Source organism: Periplaneta americana, chromosome 4 (assembly GCF_040183065.1).
Source record: "Periplaneta americana isolate PAMFEO1 chromosome 4, P.americana_PAMFEO1_priV1, whole genome shotgun sequence".
Lineage (NCBI taxonomy): Eukaryota > Metazoa > Arthropoda > Insecta > Blattodea > Blattidae > Periplaneta > Periplaneta americana.
In genome coordinates, this window is record NC_091120.1 from 101,349,228 (window position 1) to 101,371,912 (window position 22,685).

At 34.4% G+C, this 22,685-nt stretch overlaps 1 protein-coding gene across 3 annotated transcripts in view; it reads right to left on the bottom strand.

Moving 5' to 3' along the window:
• LOC138698095 (ankyrin repeat and death domain-containing protein 1A-like) overlaps positions 1–22,685 on the bottom strand; it is a 1,102,342-nt gene that overhangs the window by 55,029 nt on the left and 1,024,628 nt on the right. Inside the window, exon 12 of one of the 3 annotated variants that reach the window (XR_011331695.1) lies at positions 17,223–17,430. The exons of 1 other annotated variant lie outside the window; for it this stretch is intronic. Coding sequence is in view for 1 of the 2 variants with exons in the window: in XM_069823807.1 (XP_069679908.1) it covers positions 17,218–17,430 (213 nt within the window). In the remaining variant the exon portion in view is untranslated. Of the gene's footprint in view, positions 1–17,217; positions 17,431–22,685 lie in introns of all 3 variants that reach the window. One more of the 3 variants, XM_069823807.1, reaches the window with a different exon arrangement.

Genomic DNA, 22,685 nt, shown 5'->3' on the forward strand with positions numbered 1-22,685 from the left:
CGCACATATCTTGCTATAGTAACACGCTCAAACTTTTAATACAAAATATTATTAAATATGAGTAGTTAATATAATGAAATAAAATAATTTACTTACCCAAACTAAGAAAGAAGGTGTTGAAACTGTCAGCCTTCTTGTTCCAAACATTTGTCGCACCTGTTTAAGAAGTGACGTATCACACATCACTAGCTGCAGTTTCGTTGAAAATTGTAGTCAATGTTTTCTTGTATGCCACTTTTCAGTTCTCCCAGGGAATTTGGTTTATTTTTTTACACATATTTTAGACTTCCCCAGAGAAAAAAAAGGTAGAAGTACACTTCTCCTTAGAACAGGATTCTGCGACAGCACAAACAGCCAACTATTCTATGAACTAACTTCACACAGAATTCGAGGATAGAATAAAATTATGTAGAAATCTGTGACATTCATATTTGGGGAAGTCTAAAACGAAAAAGTACAAAAAGAAAAAACGAATTCCCGGGAAGAACTGAAAAATATAATTGCGAAACATTGTCCATATTCCTCAAAGTGAACTGCAGATAGTAACGCGTAACTCATCACTTTTTAAACAAGCGTGACAAGTTTTTCAGAACAAGAAGGCAGTCAGTTTTAGCATATTCTTTCTTAATTTTGGGAGAGTATATTTTACGTGCTTATATTTAGTAATAATTTATTACATTAGAAACAACGAGTCGAAGTCAGGATAGGAGAAGAAAAGTCTGAAGGAAATGAAGTAGGGAGAGGAGTACGACAAAGATGCCCTTTATCATCTACCCTGCTCAACATTTACTTGGAGGATTTGGTGAAGAACTGTTTTTGGAACATGGGAAGGGTAAAAGTAGGAGAAAGAAGAATAAAGTGCATAAGATTTGCTGATGATATGGCGTTGTTAGCAGAAGAGAAGACGATACTAAGGAATATGTTACTGGAACTAAATGACAGCTGTGAGCTGTATGGGATGAAGATAAATGCAAATAAGACGAAGACCATGGTTGTTGAAAGAAAAATAAAGAAGGTAAACTTGCAAATTCTAAATGAGGCAGTAGGGCAAGTGAACAGCTTCAAATACTTGGGGTGTACTATAAGCAGTAACATGAGCTGCAGCCAGGAAGTCAAAAGGAGGATAGCAACGGCAAAGGAAGCTTTCAATAGAAAAAGGAGCATCTTCTGCGGACCTCTGGAAAAAGAACTAAGAAAGAGACTAGTGAAATGATTTGTGTGGAGTGTAGCATTGTATGGGGCAGAAACATAGCCATTACGACGAAATGGAGAGAAACGAATACAAGCATTTGAAATGTCAATATGGAGAAGAATGGAGCGTGTGAAGTGGATAGACAGAATAAGAAATGAAGTTGTGTTGGAAAGAGTGGGTGTAGAAAGAATGATGCTGAAACTGATCAGGAAGAAGAAAAGTAATTGGTTGGGTCACTGGCTGAAAAGAAACTCTACTGAAGGATGCACTGGAAGGAATGGTGAACGGGAGAAGAGTTTGGGGCGGGAGGAGATATCAGATGATAGACGACATTAAGATATTTGGATCATATGCGGAGAGTAAGAGGAAGGCAGAAAATAGGAAAGATTGGAGAATGCTAGGTTTGCAGTGAAAGACCTGCCCATAGACAGAACATGTATGTATGTATGTATGTATGTATGTATGTATGTATGTATGTATGTATGTATGTATGTATGTATGTATGTATGTATGTATGTATGTATGTATGAATGTATGTATGTATGTATGTATGTATGTATGTATGTATGTATGTATGTATGTATGATTATTAATCTGTGATTTAATGGTACTGTGCTGTGTGTCACCGATAACAAGCTCTCTTCCTAAGGAATCTGCCAGCTACCGCCGCATTGCAGTTTCTCTACATTATATTCACCCAGTCTGACGATCTATATTATTATAAAATGTGAAATTTTCAATTAAAAGTCACTGAAATTAAATTTTAGTCATTCACATGGCTATCGTCAGTTTTGTAGGGCATACCCACTTTTTTCAGTAAAATGATTTTCATTGGAAGTGACAATAAATAGGCACTGAAATGCATGTAGTGTAGAAAGACGCAGAATATTTTATGTGTGACTTGTAAATTAAACTTACTTTTAATCTCTTGACAGGATTCGTTTGTGCCAAAATCAATGGAGGGTGAAGTGTGGTGAAAGCGACGCTAAGATTATTTTGTCAACTTTAGGGAAAAATAGGCTTATGTAGAAACTATTTATCAGAAACTAGATAAAAAAATAATATTTTGCAGTAGAAGAGGGCATTAGTAGACAGCAATTTTATGCAAGTGGATGTCCATTGAGCGAGGTTGCATATATTAACATAAATGTAATAGTGATAAACAATGTGTTCGATTATATATGCTCATATTTTAGGCTTAGAGGAAATTTACTCAATAACAGAATATATGTCTGAGTATTATGGGAAGCATTGAATTACTTTTACCATACTAATTAATTATTGGAATAATTGCTATTTCCGTTTGTTCCAGTTATACTTTTACTTTTATGACTAAGTTTTACTCATGCTTTCTTATGTAGAAAATTACAGCAATTACTGGAGAGAGAGAGAGAGAGAGAGAGAGAGAGAGAGAGAGGAATGGGCAAGAGAGGAAAGGGGAGAGGGTGAAAGGGAGGGGAAGGAAATGGAGGGAGGAGGAAATACAGGGAGAGGAAGGGAGAAGGAAAGAAGGGGAGAGAGAGGAGAGGGAGAAGAGAAAGAGAACGTAAGAAGGGAAAAGAGAGGGAGAAGTGGAGAGAGGGGAATGGTGGAGGGAGGAGGAGATGGGAGGAAGAGACGGGAAGGGGAGGGGGAGGTAGGAATATTGAGAGAGGAGGATGGAAGATGGGAAGGGAGGGACGGGAGAAGAGGTAGAGTAGGAAAGTGAGGAGGAGAGGGAGAGAGAACTGCAAAGAAAAATACATCGTCCGGCCTTAACTAAGGATGACCACGAGCATCCGAAAATTAATAGCAAATATAATTAAATGAAGAAGAATATTGTAAAAATAAAATATAATATTTAAGTACTGTTAATACAACTAATAAAATAAAATCTTAAGAGATAATCTTAAAATTAAACTTATAAATAAAGTTAAAATTAGCATATGTAGTATAGAATATCCTTAATTGAGACAGTATCATGTAGTTCACTATTAGGACTAGCAAATCAGACTCAAATCGCAGTATCGGTTCTAGAATCAGTAATAGTTTTTATCGAATCATTTATCTTACAGGAAATAAGATATTTATATTAAAAAATATTTGAGTTAATTTGAAAATAACATCCTTTCAAGTTATCTCTTAATGTATATTGGTTGTACATACAGGGTGATTCAAAAGGTAAGGTCTACCGGTGAGGAGGTGATTCAGGGCGACAATTAGATCAGGAAAGTCCCTTGTCAGTTTTATTTATTTGCAACTGTTTCAGAGTTACAACAGGTTAAACAGTTAATTTACATCTCATGATACAATAAATACTAATTTATCGACAGTTGTTTTGATCTAGATTTGTTTACAAAGCATGACTTCCACCATTGATGGAATGACAATGGAACACATGCCGTGAAATGTTGTGATTGGCCAGCACGCTTCCCTGACTTAACGCCTCTGGACTTCTTTGTACGGGGTTGTATGAAAGAAAAGGTGTACGCTACGGAGATTACATACAGAGATCATCTGCTCCAGCGAATGAATGCAGTTACAACAGACATCACACTACGAAACGGGCTGTTAGATCTTGTACACAGAGCAGGAAGAGAACGCGCCCAGGCATGTTTGCGTGCAATTGGAGGACATATTGAGCAGCTGCTCCAATTAAGTACTGTAAATTAGTAATTATCGTAAGTCACCTTAGTTGTGAGTAAATGTTTGATCTGTCGTAACTCTGAATCGGTTGCAAATAATTAAAACTGACAAAAGAGTTTCCTGCTCTAAATGTCGCCCTGAATCGTTGCCTCACAGGTTGACCTTCCTTTTTGAATCACTCTGTATAAACAACCGATGTGGGATATGTATAGGCAGAAAATAACTTTTAATATTGCAATAATGATATACAGAGCTATGACATTTTGAGGGATTGTAGGTGAAATTCTCAATTACGAATTATGAAATTATGTGATATATCAAAGGCAATCAGATTTGGCAAGGATGTAAAATACAGTCATTCCTAATGTATGAACTTGTTCATTTAATTTTTTTAAAGTATAATTTAATTTAAGGTCACATATTGTTAAAACATTAGAATTGCATAATATTTTTAAAGGTAGGAGAAGCAATTTCAATATATAGAAAACATTCGACATCCTAAAATAAACACTTTGTATGAATGCAGGAAACTGCCGTCATTTTTCACTGTTATATTAAATTCCGTAATAAATAAATTTAATGTACAGTATTATGCAAGTTTCGTGTTATGATTACGAATTTAGATTTCAGAGTTCTCCTCTTGCGTGGAAAGAAATAAAGAATTTTAGAATTTCTGGGACTGTCCTCTCAAGCAATGGTAAATTTTGTTACAATTACTGCCATCGTGACAATGAAATATGGATTGCATCTTTTGCTTCTTGATGTGGTCACAGAAACGTCTTAAATATCTGGAACAGTTTATGTCTATTAATATAAGCATTAGTCACTGAATATTGATAAGAGCCTATTCACTTACCAAATACGGAGAACGATTAGTATAATCACCTGAATTCTGTGGGCGTTTGTTACTGAAGTAGAAATTGATAGTTATATGGTCTTGGGTCCATGTTAAATGAATATCACTTACAAGTACACTTAAGTCATTTCTGCTGCTTGTGTCAACAATTTCTTAAGTACGGTTACTCTTCATTACTTGAGTTCAGATTACATACGTGACACATCAAAGCATGCTTGGTGAGGTTCAGTGAGTAGAACAATATAATTATATCAGTTTATTTTGTTGTGAATTTGGTAAGTTGCAGTATGAATGTACGAAGTTTTCAATTGAAAAGGTAGGACCAGTTGTAGGACAAGCGAATGCTGTTTTAGGTACTCTAAATGGGAAATTATGGGTTGATTTCGATTTTTATAGACAGTAAATAAAGTATGAGCGATAATTCTTAACCAAATCATCCTCTGATATTTGCTATAATTTTGAATGTAAAAATTAACTTCCTCTGGCACTATTTCTGTGATTTATGTGAAATTAAATAGTCTTGTAATGCATGATATCGTGAAAGAAAATCTTATTGCAGATTTATAGTAGTGCGTAGTAACTTGTTGCTTTATTTAATTTTGGAACGAAGGAACAAACTGTAGCAAGAAAAGGATATTTCTAAAGTCAATTTTGACCAAATGAAGCTGTGTAAAATTCGTTACACCAAAGCGGAGGGAACTCAATGGGGTACTTATTTATTTAAGGGTATTGATAGTGGCTGTTAACAGTATTTTCGCGTATAAATATGAATGTATAAAATATATTCTTTCCTCTGTTTGTATAAAATGCAGACTAATGTCCTTTGCACCGTGTGATAAAAAATGCTGTTGAGTTGTGAACCACAGAAAGAAATTATCTTCCATTGTTTTAATACAGGAATGGCAGAAAGAAAAAGTACTGATAAAAATCATAATTTTCATTGTTCTAAATTCAGGAACCATTTACTCAGAAACTACTTAAGATAAAGGGCTGAAATAATGTATGTCAATTTAAACTATACAGAGTGATTCACGAGGATTTACAGTCCTTTACGGAGCTTATTTCTGAAGAGATTGAGCAAAAAATGTCATATAAACATAGTTCCTATTCTCAATATTTTCAGAGTTACACTAATTTAAAGTTGTTTGTAAAATACGTTTTTCTTTAGTTTGAAGGTAAAAGAATAATACAAATAGAGAATGAACCATTCAGAAGTATCATTTCTTTAATTGGCAAAAATTATGAGCTAAAAATTTGCTGTGAACTCCTTAGTTGCTTCGTACAGACATCTTTTTCTATTTTTAACTAGAAAATTACATTATTTTTACGCACTTGTCACAACAATTATTATAAATCACACCACTTCCACCGACTTAATTATTTACACTTCAATTTTGCATCCTAATTTACAGTCTTGGAGAGTTTACAACACATTTTTAAAAATGTCGCCGTCCGCTTGAGTACACTTGGCCGCACGCTTGTGAACGGCACTCGTCGCTCTACGTAACTGCATACGGCTATCTTTGATTTCCGTAGTGCTCGCGCTGGCTGCTGACTGCACGCTGACCAAGATCACGCGTTCACAGCAATGCGTTCTAATAACGAAACGTAACTCTGTAAATATTGAGAATATAACCAAGGCTATCTCTAGTAAAGGCTGCGGCGTGCGAAAATTGGCAACGTCGGAGCGACGTGCTACAGTCGGCCACTCGCGCCATTTATTGCAAGGAAGTTATCTGTGATGCTTGTCATTAGAATGTTAAATTAGTTGTTCTAAGTAGGAGATTATATTTGTGTCGTATGTGAAAATGCCTAGTTCTTGTGTGGTACCCGGGTGTAAAAGCAATTATGCCTCGTCAATTAAAACGGAGGGCTATGTTCGATCATTTAAATTTCCTAAACAAATTGCATTTAGAGAAGAATGGATTCGTGCTATTCCACGTGCCAATTCGAAACCAAATGACAGATCCATTGTGTGCATAAAACATTTTCGTGATTCCGACTTAATTACCGTTGAAAAATATGTAGAAGGATGGAAAACAATGTGAACGTGTACTTGGAACTCGTATTTTAAGTGAAAGTGCAGTTCCAAAACTGTTTCCTGGCTTGCCTTCTTACCTCAGCATTAACAAGAGTGTGAAAAGAAAATCTCCGGAGGAAAGAAGAAAGGAAGTGGAGAAGCAACTGAAGACTGCAGAAGAAGACGAGAAAAGACGAATTGAAGGGGAAAATAAAGTTACTTCCTATGAAAACTTTTTATTAAATGTGCGTTCGAAGGTTCTGTCTTATTAGCAAGACTGGCGTGTACATACAACTGACAGTGTTTGTATCTTATATAAATTAGATTTTACAACTATTCCCAAGGTTGGTAGTAATATTAGAATAAATAAGGATCTTACTACTGAGGTTCATGTCAACGGTGGAATAATGCCTAATGCAAATGTATTTACTGACAACAAACTTATTTTTAGGAACTCAGTTCTGAGTGAATGGAGCCAGTTACAGGCGGCGTTTAAATACTGTGACAATTTTCATGATGTCACTAATAATGATAAGAGTTTTTTAATTAACTTGATAGATAAGTTATTTGAAAAGTTAAAGTCTGTGTTAGAAAACGGTGCGGATGAGAGTTCTGATAAGGCATTTAAAAAACTCAGTCTACTCCATGATCAGTTTTTAATAACATTTTTTAAAAAGCCAAAGTACAATGTCACAACAATCCTGAATGCATTTTTAATTTATATACAATCTGTAAAATGCTACCAAGTTATTAGGTTAAATAACATCTTGACACTGCCTCATCCAAGAGTTTTACAAAAATTATCTGCAGCCTTCTCTATATCTCCTAATACGGAAGTAGAAACCAATAATTTCCTGAAAAATATGGTTGAGGGATTGTCTGAAACCGAAAGAATCGTAAATTTGCAGGTAGATGAGATTCATGTGAAACAAAGTTTAGACTTCAAGAATGGAAGTATATTTGGAGTTGCAACGAATGATACGGAAAAAATTGGTAAGACAGTGGTTTGTTTCTTAGTTAGTTCTGCATTCGGTAGCTTTAAGGAAGTTGTGAGACTAATTCCAGTAAAACAGTTAAAGGGATCTGAACTAGCAGCATTTACAAAAAGTGTAATACAACAGATTCAGTTATGTGGTTTGAACGTTCTGTCTGTTATTAGCGTAATAATAGAGTTAACAGAGTCATGTTTAATGAGTTAACAAAAGGCTCAGATTCTAAGTATTATTTCCAAGTTGAAGGCAATCCCTTTAAAATATTTGTACTTTACGACAGTGTACATGTTTTTAAGAACATAAGAAACAATTGGATTAACCTAAAAAACCCTTCTAAGATATTTTACGTCCCTTTTGGGCCGATTTGGAATCCTGTAGTAACGAAGTTATTGCTGTTAATAACAATGATTTCAACAAAACTACTGAAGCAAAATTTACGGACATTATAGAGTTGTACAAAAGAGAGTCAAATTTTCTAATAAAGGCAGCTCCAAAGTTAAGTCACAAGACTTTGTAGCCAAACACTTTTGAATGTCAGAAAGTGTCTCTTGTAGCTAATGTATTTCATGAAACTACAGTTTCAGCACTTCATAAATACGAATGTACAGGTACAGCTTATTTCGTAAAAATCATATTAATGTGGTGGTATATCGTTAACACCAAGCGACCTCTAACTCATATTTTGAAACTCAATGAACTGCAACAACCATTCTCTGACATTCAGGATAAAAGGCTAATTTATTTAACTAATTTCCTCTCCTGGCTTACACGATGGAAAGAGCTTGCTGATGAAAACTCTCTATCAGGCTGTTTAACATCTGATACTTACAATGCACTGTATCATTGTACCTTTGTTTTAAAAGAAATAATAGTTTATGCTCTTAGCGAGTTTAATGTGTCCTATGTGTTACCAGGGAAATTTGAAAGTGATAACTTGGAAATGAGATTTGGACAGTATAGGCAACTTGCTGGAGGTAAAGTTACTCAAATTCTCGAAGCTGAAAAAAAAAAAAAAAGAATTAAACATGTTCTTGGTCTTCGTTCCGCGAGATATGGGGCTGTTACCTTCTCAAAGAACTTCATAGAGCTTAGTGAACGTAATGATAATGATAAAGAGTGTAAAACTATTGCTGTACCACAACATGAAATGTTTCTTGAGATTCTAGAAGGGAATTATCTTGTAAATATTCAGTTTGATGAGTCTGACTTTTTGTACATATGTGGTTACGTAAGTTTCAAGCTCGCTGCAAATGTAAATTGTACTTACTGTACTGAGTTTTTAGTTAATAATGATGACTGCCAAGATGAGTATTTCCAAATACTGAATAGGGGTCGCCTTTCGGTGCCGTCTGACATAATTTTGTCTATAGGGAAGCATGTAGTGGGGATTGCACAAACTCTTGTATCAGTTAAGTATGAAAGCAGGTTTTTGACTGTGTGTGATCAGACAGACGTTGTTCGCCACTTACGTGAAATTGCAGTCCAGAATGACGTAATAATATCCAATGTAATTCAAGAATCATGCTTCTGCGGCAGCGATCGTTTGAAGTTTGTGGAGAAGGCCTATAAAAACAATTAGCTATAAGTTCTGAGTAATTATTGTAAGAAAAGAACTCAATCTGTTGAGAAACACAACAACAAAAGAAAACTTAATATTCTGTCTTGAATATTTCCCTCCAGGCGTTAGAATATGTTAAAGATTTAATATGTGAATTGTATTCAATGTATTTGTTTTGTTTAGGGATTTACCAACCCTTGAGTGCTAATAAAATGCATTGTAAATGATTATGCATGATTAATTTCATTAGGTTAAACATATTCTTTAATTAGAACACAATCTGAAGAAAATCAATATTCAGTATAATATTTCGTTATTATGAAATGTGATATTTAAATCGCTGAAGAGTTCAGCTTCATTCAGTCCATTGTGTTTAGATAAGACTCTCTCTAAGAACAGCACGTCGGCCGACCGTGAAGGCGGCGTTGCCAAGTCTAAGGCCTCAGCCTTTACTAGAGATAGCCTTGATATAACCCATGTTTACATGACATTTTTTGCTCAGAATGTCTTCGGAAATAAGCTCCTTGAAGGACGGTAAATCCTCGTGAATCACCCTGTATAGTTCTTCAAAAAGAATGGACTACTATTTTAAAATATTTAATTCAAGTAGTGAAAATGTGGAGAGATTTGTCATATTTTTATAGGACAATATAAACGTAAGTGGATTTGTCACATTGAGCTTGTATAATAGAAAAAGTACTCTTTTTATTCCACTCATTTTCTCAAATAATATGTTTCTGACATGGGAAAAGTTTGAAAAGTGTGAGATTAAAACTTTTTGTAATAGGTGTTACTAATTGTTGACAATCGCAAAAATGTTTCTTTTCAATAGACTTTTCTTTCTGTCATGCTTATATTAAAACAATGAAAGATAATTTGTTTCTGTGGCCAGCTGATAACTCATCAACATTTGGTATATCACACGGTGCAAAGGATATTAGTCTGTGTTTGATATAAACAGAAGAAAAAATATTTATATTTATAGGAGAAAATACTGTTAACAGTACTGCCCAGTACCCTTAAAAACTATAGGTTCGAAATAAGCTTCAATAACATAGCAAAATGTTTTATTTTATTGGTTAGAAATAGTGTACATCTCTCAATTATTGGGAAATGAAACATTCATTAAATTAATTTAAAAAACTGAAGTAGGGTATAACAAAAGCACTTCGAAGTATACAATGATGATGCATTCGTTGTTGTTTGTTATCTTCATGTGCTTTCAATACTTATATTTATGAAGTTGAAAAATAGGTAATGTTAATGTTGATTTAGTACGTCAGAATTATTATTGAATTACTTGGAATTATGTCAATGTATGAAGTTTATTATGAGGATTCCATACACACTTCGCCTTCATCTCCTTATGAAACCAGCTATTTGCTATCAATAGGCTACATTTTTATATGCATTTTACTGAAGTTTGAACCATACAGAAATTAAGTGATTAAGTTCAAGTAGAATGTGGCACCGAACAGAAAAGTGTCGGTGTGGCTTGAATATACGGAGTTCAGCAATATGGTGTTTCGCTTCCTTGTCCTAGAGGTTCTCAGTGATTCCACCTTCGTCCAGAATTATCTCTCCTAATAATTCCGTGATATAATAAGTTAAATAAAAGCAACTAACCTGATATTGAAAGTCATTGTCGCTTATTAGGAGCGAAAGGATAGATTATTTTTATGGTAACTGCAGCTGCTTGAATGGTAAAATAATAATTTGCTGTCATACGTTTTAAAATCTTAACTTGAGAGTAGGATATTGTTTCAAGATTACATTTTATTTACTTACTTACTGGCTTTTAAAGAACCCGGAGGTTCATTGCCGCCCTCACTTAAGCCCACCGTCGGTTCCTATCCTGAGCAAAATGAATCCATTCTCTATCATCATATCCCACCTCCATTAAATCCATTTTAATATTATCCTCCTATCTACGTCTCGGCCTCCCTAGAGGTCTTTTTCCCTCCGGCCTCCCAACTAACACTCTTTATGCATTTCTGGATTCGCCCATACGTGCTACATGACATTTTATTTAAAATATAAATTATCAATATTACTAATATATATTTTTTACATTTTTATTTCTAAGTAATGTCATTTAACCGCATTAAATTGTAATTTCCTTTTAGGATCTTGTACGTGAACGCAAGGAAATATCGTTATAAATCTTCTAATATTTAAACTGAAGATGTACAACAGTTGCAACCTTAATTTGATGTAACTTTATAGCATTGTAATGGGTCATTTACGAATGTTTAAGTAGTGTAACCCAACCTTTGCGTTCAAAGATTTTTCTCTACTCACTATTACATAGTACGCGAAAAAAAAGTCTTAAATTTTCATTCATGGGTTTGAATGAACACGTCTAAACACAATTTATCTAAGGAGCTTGATATTTTTACTGATAGCTATTATGAACGATAATCTTTAAAGTAAAAAAATTAAAATAGTGTGAATAGTTATGGTGGAAATATTGCTTTAATTTAATTTTAAAATCAATGTAATTTACAATAAACAGTTTGTGTAAAAATATTGGAAATTATTTCATTAGCATCATAATAGTCTACTTTTAACGTAGGTAATTGAGTTCTGAAAGCCTGCATGACATTTCAGCTTTTAACTTCATTTCTTTTAGAGCTGTCTACATTTTATGAAAATTTAAGAATATATACGAAGTGTTCCAGTAGAATGTGACGGTTTTCATAGCTTTATTGTGGGACAATGAAATTGAATTAACAGACAACACTTTTACTGGAAACATTGTTGTAGAATGCAGTTTATTAATTTGCACTTATTTAAAAAAAATAAAATTTCTAAGTGACCTCCACGACAACGAACGCATTCTTGCAATCTGCTTTGGAAATTCATCGTTACTCTCTGCAATAAACCACGATCAATGGTTTTAATTTAATTATTTATGTCTTCTTTTATCTGCATTATGGTGCGCGGTCTGTTACAGTACACTTTACTTTTCAAATATCCCCACAAGAAGAAGTCAGCTGCCGTAAGATCAGGAGACCGTGACGGCCAGGCGATTATGCGCTCAGGAAACAAGATCCGCAGACAATTCATTGATTCACGTGCAGTGTCTGTTGGAACAAAACTCATTATGGTGATCCGTCTCAGGCAGTTCCACTGTTCCCAATATTTCTTGGTATCGATCTGGACTTCTAAGCCCGCTCTTCTAACTCTGGCAATGTTTTCCGGCGTACGGACTGATCGTGGACCACCAGAAAATCTATCACAAACATTCCCAGTGTTAATGAATTTACTTACCCACTTCAGAATTGTGTTACGGGAAGAAATTCTTCCGTGTCGTGGAACATTAAATTCATTTATAAATCTTCTCTGAATATGTGTGATGGGTTTAGACTCAGTATATGTTGTTACTGCAAATACTCATTCTGCCACCGTCCAGTTGGCTGTAATATTTTATACAATCACATGACATGTTTTGAAGGTCGCGTAGCTACCGATATTTCCTCCAAAGCACAAAATTGCTGGAAACGGCAGTGTTCTTAAAACCGTCACATTCTATTGGAACACTTTATATATAATATGTAGGCTATATATACACATTCATTCATTCATTCATTCATTCATTCATTCATTCATTCATTCATTCATTCATTCATTCATTCATTCATTCATTCATTCATTCATCCATTCATTCATTCATTCATTCATTCATTGCGTTCTGTTCAAGGGCAGGTCTTTCACTGCAAACCCAGCTTTCTCCAATCTTTCCTATTTTCTGTCTTTCTCTTTTATATATGTGCATAGTGTGAGTAAAAAAACTATGAATGTAATGCTTATGTCTCACACTTAAAACTATGTACAATTTTATTATTTAAATATTCGTAAGTTTATAATGGAATTTTCTATGCGTTCACATAGATTGATGCCGAAAATGAGACCCTTCCCAATTTGAGACTCCAATGTCCTTTATTATGTAGGTGTTGAAATCTACTGCTGAAAGTTGCAGCTTGTAGCAACCACCATTTTAAGATCTCGGAGTCATGCAAGTGTGTGCACAGCTTACATATATTTTTGTGGCAGTTATTTTTGTTTGATCTACTGACTTGGATAAATGTTATAAGCAGGGAAAGGATTTATATGTAAATACATATTTACTTATAAAGCTAATATAATTTATATTTTGCATTATCTTTATGTTTCACAATGTGTAGGGTTGAAAAATCCTACTTTTATTTTCCATATTTTTCCATATTTTAGAGTTTAGTACATATTTTCGTTAATTTCCATATATTTTCCATATTTCATATAAAACAGTCCATATTATATTAGGTTTAACAATAAAACAAAACAAAATTCCATTAACTTTTAAAAATACATTTCAACAATAGAGATTTAAACACATGTTCAGTAATCTCTTTAACATCAGAGTTATTTGAAAATTAGCAGTCCTATCAACAATGGGAAAGTAAGTTACAAAACTGTATTAATTTAATTTAAAATTTTTAACAGACTTCAGTTGTGCAGCTCAACAGTTAAATGCCAGTCAGAGTACACATAGGTTCAGTTTTGTAAATCATACTATAAAGACGGTAAATATGCCAAAAGTACGTCATTCAGTCAATTTAAAATCAAAACTAACAAGTTACATTTCAGAATTTAAAGAAGATGGTTTATCAACTGACAATAAAATATTATTTTGTAATTTGTGTCAGTGTGCAGTATCATCTACACAAAAGTTCCTGGTGCAACAACACATTACAACTAGTAAACATCAGGCCAACAAACAACTAAATTCCAAGCAGAGACAATTGTTTTTAACACAACCAACAACATCGAATGTAAGATCTGAGTTTAACATCGACCTGTGCCGTTCTCTCATCTCTGCTGATATTCCTCTCTACAAACTAAAGAATAAGGTCTTCAGGGAATTCCTTGAAAAATATACTCAACATACAATCCCGGATGAGTCAACACTTAGGAAGACGTATGCTCCATCCATCTACGATGAGACAATACAGAAGATAAGAGATGAAATTAAAGATAGTTCAATTTGGGTTTCCATTGATGAGACTCCCGACAAAGAAGGTAGACTTGTTGGTAATGTAGTTATCGGTTTGTTAAGTGAACAATATTCTGAACGAATTCTTTTACATTGTGATGTTCTAGAAAAGTGCAATAACAAAACTATAGTTAAACTGTTCAACGAAGCTATGGGTATCCTGTGGCCAAAGGGTATTATGTACGATAATGTGTTATTCTTTATTAGCGATGCTGCCCCTTATATGGTCAAAGCTGGACAAGCATTATCTGTTGTATATCCTAAATTGACTCATTTTACTTGTGTGGCGCATGCATTTCATCGTGTGGCAGAAGTGGTCAGAGACAATTTCCCTAAAGTAGATTTGTTGATTTCATCAGTGAAAAAAGTATTTCTCAAAACTCCCAGTAGAGTTAACGTGTTGAAAGAAATGTACCCTGAAATTCCATTGCCACCAAAGCCAATTTTAACTAGATGGGGTACATGGCTAGAAGCAGTTGAATATTATGCCGAACATATAGACTCTATTAACAATGTTCTCCTTGCATTGGACTCTGAAGATGCAGTCTCAATTGATACTGCGAAAACAGTTACCTGTGACATAAGTGTGAAGAATGACTTAGCTCACATTCAGCATACATTTTCATGCATCATAAAAACGCTCAAAAGTCTCCAAAATAGGCACCTTTCACTATCTGAAAGTTTTGAAATTATAAATAGTACTGTGGAACAACTGAATCGTGGTAGAGGTAAAGTTGCAGATGCAGTAAGAGCTAAGGTGGACACTGTACTTTCAAAAAACCCTGGATATGAAGAACTACAAAAGGTTGTTGCTGTGATGAGTGGTGAATCAACAGTGAAGATTAACTTGGACTTATCCCCAGCAGACATTGTGAAATTGAATTATGTACCAGTTACTTCTTGTGACGTCGAACGCTCTTTTAGTCAGTATAAATCTATCCTCAGAGACAATAGAAGAAGATTCACTTTTCAGCACTTGAAAGAAATGTTTGTAACCTATTGTTATGGTAACAGACAATAAAAATTGTGTTTTGTTGAAACTACATTGGAAGATAAGGTACGTCCATTATATTTTTTGTTTAGTTTGATTAAAATGTACCAATATTTAACGTACATAGTCATTTTTTTATAATTTTAAGTCCATATTTAATTCCATATTTTGGTAAAAATCCATATTTAATTCCATATTTTGGTAAAAATAACTACATATATATTTACATATTTCATATATTTTTAGTCCATATAAATCCGTTCCCTGGTTATAAGGGTACGGAAAGAACATTTTTACATTGTACATAATATTAAATTTATTGGGCGCTGAACCTAACGAACAAAATTGTATTATTTTTTAAGGTAATATTGGACCCTATGTGTGATCCTAAAATGAAACACAATGTCTCATTGTAGAACCCCTATTTTTAAAACTAATTTTTGTTTTTGAACTATAGACAATAAAGTTTAATGTTTACAATTGGATAAATTTCAACATAAAACATTTGTTAATTTATACTCCATACTTCAGTTTTTTATTATAAGTGAAATTTTATTACGTCCATTAATGTAAAGGTGTTCAATTTTTGTACATGTCTGAATTTGTCGATATGTATGTAATTTTTCAACAAACGATTTAAAAAAACGTGTTACAATGTAACGTTTGGAGAAAAAAAATTGCACGCACGCACGCACACACACACACACACACACACCCACACACACCCCACACCCACACCTACCCCATCTTCAAAACACCAGAATTGCTAACATTTTTTATAATCTGTAGTTCTAATATTTTATATCAAGATCACAGTTATATAAGTGTGGCAGGTTGTGTTCAAACACTAAATTATAAAATAAATAATATTTCACTTTTATGAAATCTAGAATTTAGAGAATTTTTGAAACGGGATCTCATATTCGGCATTTTTATTCCTCAAGTTCCCTTAAAATGAAGTTACGATGGTTTTTCCAGAAAAATTTGAATCGAATTTTTCCTATTGTGAATGAAATTTTTAACACAAGTCGTTAAATCAGTGAAGTGAAATCAGTTATTTGTAAAAGCCGGAGAACATAATGTATTTTTCTTCACCCCCACCAATTTCCTTGGCGACGAAGGCAGAGCTAACCTTCGAAACTTTGCTTTTATTTTCCGTTATCTTTACAATCTGAATCTGCCTTGATCACTTGAACTCGATTACACTTATTTAAATTTAAAAGGCATGATGGGACCGATAAGCTAATATACTATTAGTGACAATTAAAATTTATTTCATGTGCCGTCTATGCTTATCCTTATTTAACAAGTATATTGGTTATACAATATTTTGTTACATAATATATGGGCTTACTTGTTTCTGATGATGGCTCCATAGAGCCGAAAACGTTCAATTGATATATTATGTAACAAAATATTGTATAACCAATATACTTGTTAAATAAGTATAAGCATAGACGGCACATGAAATAAATTTTAATTGTCACTAATCGATTACACTGGTTTCTTGTTTGATATTTCCGCATTATAATTTATAGGTAATTTTTAGTAGTGAGAGTCAATTTTTTAAAATAATTTTGTGGAAAGTGTGACATGTTAACTTTATTAATTATTCAGAAATTAGACATTGAAAAGCATCTCATTCCCAATATTAGTTTGGAGTTAAATATGAATAATAGAATAATAATAATAAACAATAATTTTATTATGATTAAATTCTGTCGTCACTTATTTATGTGGATAACGTTTCTGGGATAGTTGCTTTTATTCTTCCGTAAGGATTATAAATGTTAAGGGAAGCTGATTTTGATGAGACGAAGGTGAAATATAAATTGCACTGAAGCGTTAAATGAAGGAAGCGAAGCACTGCCATGACGCTGTGTTAGTAGGCCCGAGTCATGTTGGAATGAGGCGGTTGCTTAAAAAGTCAAATAAAGTGGGTAATAACCACACGTGCTGTGTCGGATCCTGTAGGACGGGCGGTGGTGTGTTGGGTGGTGTTGGGATGTGGTGGTGTCCGGCATGCAGTGGTGCTGATCAGGGCTGCGGGGTGCGGGCTACGTACAGGCGCCGGGTAGTCTAACCGCGCGGTCTTGATGATCATGTCAACTATCGCGGTAAAGCTACCCCGGGCCGCGATGTACAAGGGAGTCTTTCCACCCTGAAGAAGAAAAAAAATAAGTTAAGCCAAAAATTCTGTTGTTGCATGTAATGTTGTCCTGAAGTGATGATGTTCCAAAAATAACAAAATATTCTCGTAAAATTGCTGACAGAATAGTCTCAACGAATAGCGAGAAATATGACGAAAATCTGATATAAAACTGTCTAGACAAAAGCAATCGAATTTGTCTATTTGAAGATGTGAAGCAGTGGTTTAAAATCGGAACGCAATTAAACTATTGTCTTATAGAATGCTTTAATTTGAAGAGAGAGCTTTCATGTTGCAGAAGTAACTCCAAAACCTTTGTGCTTCCCAATTTGTTAAATTAGTAAAGAGAAGCATCATCCTGAAATTAACTTTCGAATCCTTAAGTAGGATGACACGTGACATCCTATCAATGTTCTGAAGATAAAAAATTTTTATAAAATATGAAAATACAAATTTTGTAAAATTTTGCGATGCTTTGCGAATGTTGATTGTAATCATTGACACTTAGTCGTCGAATTTATGTGCACTAAAAGCTACGAATTCCAGAGTATACTGGAGTGAATATGGTGTCCGTTGGGAGGGTATCTAGGACTGCTTCACAATTTTTCGATGTCTATATAAGTAAATGAATCACATGGACTGGAGTACGCATCTTGTAAACCGCGCTCTAATGTGAAAGTGACTGTTAAAATATTGTCAAAAATAGAACCCCTATTATCCGTGGTAATGAAGGGGGTGGACTGAACGGTTAATGGAAAAAATCGGATAATCCATATCATAAAATATTTTCGTAATTAAAGTGACTAATACTTGCACTTTCGTAATTTTCTCCGTGGTCTTGTGTTTAACACAATAGGTATTGAATCAGTAGTTCCCTCATTTAAATCTGTTGTCAATGACGGGTTTTTAAGGAGCAAGGAAACTTCTTGTAATGGCTGTCAGTGGAAAGATAGAAATAGTAGAGGTCTCATATTGTAGATTTATATACTTTATACACTTTAACCTTGAATTTTGTTAAATTACACACAGTTGTAAGATCTATCTCGTATTCTGATGCAAGATGAGCCCAGTTTATTTTTCCCCAAATCGCTCAATTATTTGCATTTTTTTCGATACTTAGCAAAACACGTTTTCTTTTGACACTCATGGAATACGTTTTATATACAGTACGGCAACTCGTACAGAAGATCATGCATACTGTGTAAGTGTAAATGTTTGTAATAACACTCTAGAAAAAAATACGTACTAGTATAACGTACATTAGTAGAGAGAGTAAGACAGTCGGATATTCCCCCAATTGGTTAAAAGGGTGATGGATAATCGGGGTTCTACTGTTAGGCTAACGATCTTAACCGTCACTTACACACAGAGCGCGGTTTACAAGATGCATGCTACCGTCCATGTGACTCATTTTAGATTTCGGACACTTGTAAATCAGGCCTACAAACCCTCCCAAAGTACACCACATTTCACTCTAGCATAATTAGTGGCGCTCTTAGTTTTCAGTGCATGTAGGTAAATTGGATATCTACGAAAAAAACACATAATTTCTTGAAATTGAAGGAAATATTACTTGCACAACTTATAACCAGATAAATACAATGTGCATTCGGGATGCTGTATTATTTATTGTGACACCTTGAGATGAGACTATCCTAGTGTGAAGTCTGTGTTCTGTTGATTTTATATTTATAATAATAGTTAATCTTTTAATTACCGACAAGATTTAAGTTAAAATATCACATTTTGGCTAGACATTTTGTTCATCAGATTTACTATCATAATTTTCCTCAAAGACCTGGTGTTCAGTAACACAATTTTGGAATAAAACGTTAACGTGTTTCGTAATGCTTTGATATTTAAACCTGGAATTTTGTTTTCCAATGTCTTTTCACTTCCACTTTTGATTATATTCAAACTCTGGTTTGTTTTATACTTGTAAAATAGTAGAATAATGATGGAATTTGTGTTGTGAAAACAAAATACAATTACAGCTGCGGTTATGAATAAACAATAGTATGATTATTTCCATATGGTAATTATAGGAGAAGAATTATTTCTGATTTTTAATGCATTTATTTTGAATATGTAGCTGATATACGGTGTAAGTGTCTCAGATTTCTATTCGGAATATAAAGGGGAAATTGTTTGAATTTAGAATGTACAGGATATATCGTAACATGAGGAATAAAATTAATGTAAACATTCTAATTTAGCTTTGTTTCCAAAATAAAGCTATTTTTGTGTTCCGTCATCTGTTTATATTATCCTTACACAAAATGCTTAGAAAGACTCCCATGGACCAGACCAGTCAACTCTTCATACAGGATGTCCTGGCTAAAGGTAAACATAAATAACAACGTAAAATGCGGGAATTACTATTATAATTTTATAACATAAAGCATAATCGATAGACAATCTCTCCGAGATATGTTCTGTCACACTTGCTGCGCAAGCGAAGAAACGCAATGAGAACACGTTATGCATCAGTCGTTTCCTTGTCAGTTGAGATGTCGAGAAGTGGACGTCACAGCGTAAAATGCAGTTCACGCTCTGATTTGCAGAATTAAATCAGGTATACGTGTTAAGAGGCCCGCACGAAAGGAATGGGATATGAATTCTCGCACACGCAAATTCATCTACGAGAGACTGGAAGCTTGATTTCAAAAAACAGGGAAACATCCTAAAAAGCATGTGACCGAAGAGACTGTGGATCAGCTGTGTCATGCAACATTCTTTATTGCAACAGGATTCCACGGATTGCATGTAATTATTGGAACAACGTTCTTAATAACATGCTTATTACGGCATTTAACATTACATTTTTCATCCAATCACCACTTTGAATTTGAAGCAGCATCTTGAATAAATTTATTGGAGGTCTTATATTCATATTTTGTATGATAATAGAATGCAATTCTCTCTAGCAGCCCACGTAAGTCAATTAGACTGGCTAGTAGGAAATTGCAAGTTCCTCATCATTAAATAGGTTGGGGTGAGGATCTGGCAGTAGTACGAGTTTCCGATGCGGATATAGAAAGAGCTTCAGGCTTTGGACTCCGGTGGTTTGTCAGGTACTCGTTTGAAGTTCTCTCAAGCCTGAGGTAAGATGACCCAGCTGTCAGCATCAGATTCACGAATGTCACTCAGATCATCGCTTAATGGACAATGCAAGGAAGCCATGCCATAGGCTCTTTCCAACTGATCTGATGCTCATATATTGACGTCGTTCTAATGTGCCGACGAGATCATTAGAGTACAGTTGGATCTGGATCAACGAAATTATGACCCGATAATATGTTTCCATTCTTCTTCACCAGAGATCTCCTCAACCATTTTCAGGGAAAAATCCGTTACGAAGTACTAAGAGCGGAATGGAAAATTGGACATTGAATTTTGTTTTTATTCATCTTCATTCATCAAAAAGAAAATCTTTTACAAGCAGTAAATCTCTTTAATTATTATTACCTATCCTGGAGAGGGAAGTGAATCCCTAATGCTGCGTCCATCGCCAACATTCAGGTAGATGCATTCTTAATGTAGGCAGCCCCTTAGGCAAACAGTGGTAGAATAAATAAATGGATAAGGAGAAAACCCCGAGAAAAACCCCTACTGCGACCTTGTCCGCCAGAAGTGTCACTGCGAATTTTTCGAAGGCGTGGCAGGCTGATGGTCACCGCAGAGAGATGTTCTAAGTTAAAACCTTTACTTCGTCATCCGATTGAGATTTTTCCTTAGCGTGTAGATTAAAGTCAATTTTGTTTTCCAAAAATTTTTTCAGTCTTCGTTAATTGTCTAGTGAACTTCGTACTTGCTTCTACATTCGGGTCATACTTATAGGTTCAATTAAGACAGAGGATGATGGTTTTTTTAAGTTATTTCTCCTGTATTTACGAGTATGTCAACTGAATCCATGTTTGAAACAATTACCCCATGTCATAATATATCCTGTACACAACAAACCCTATACACTGAGTATTGCTGGGAATTACGTGAATTCCTGATGTCTGCAGAAATATGTGACTTGAGAAGCCATACTTTTTAATAAAAGCATGACTTTGGAAGATACATATAATTATGTGCAAAAACCATTGCTGAAGTGTGTAATTGTATTTTAGGGAAAATTGTAGCTAAAAACTATGCATGCAAATAGATTTGCCCATTTTGTTTTTGAACAGAATCGAATGACGTTGAATTCTTGAAACTTCAGTTACTTCTGTGCGGATTGTACATTTACAGTACATGTGTGGAAAGCAATAACTAAACAAGTGTGTGTCACGTTGCTGCAACCGGATTTGTAACCTTTACAACGTGATTGAACACATCATCAGAAGTCTTTTTATAAGTCTTGCCAATGTAACTTGTATCCACTCGCAAACAAAAAGCACGTAAAAGCACCTCCTCCCCCCCCCCCCGACAGGCAGTTTCACTATGGGCAGATTGGTCCCCAAAATAGTGCAGCACTAAAATTAATTATTTTTGATATTAAAGCGACGTTTATTTAATTAAAAATATTAATATTAAGATAATTCAGTACTCGTCTAATAAACCTACAATAAAAACCTCGTGTAATAACAATAACTGAAATAATCATTTCATTTCTGGACGATTTTGAACAGTTTAAGCAGCTTGCTTCTGTTTGGAGTGAAAGAAATCGAAGAAAACACTTCAAGTTTGTAATTTTGTGACATTGTAAGTAAACAAAACCGTAAAACATTTTGTGTGTTTTAATTCCTAATTGAATTTATTTATCGAATTTATAATTTACATATATTTTTTCAATAATACAGAATGTTTCAGAATTCAGTACACAAACTGGACGGTTAGGCAAACATGTTTTGTCAAGCAACACGGAATCGGCAACGCGTCATTATCCTACTACGTGACGACCAAGTTACGATCGATGTGCCTCAATGCGAGAAATCAGCACTGGGCACTGTGGTAGTCATCAGCTCATCATTCAGTTGTTTGGGTTATGCCTGTGTGAGCGGTTGGTCTCATCTTTCTACCATTGTGCCTTAACAGTGATAATATACAGAGTGATTCAGTGACTATGTTACAAACTTTTAGGGATGATAGAGGAGACAATTATGAACCACTTTCATATAGGAACCTATGCTCGTAAGCGTTCCTTTTGGTAGTTACAAGGCTAGATATTATGTTAATCAGTGTAACCAGCTAGAATCGAACTCAAGGCCACTCTTTTGAAGTTTGGTTGCAGACGACCTGTTTCTTTAAACGTTGGTGATTTCTCATAAACATGCGAT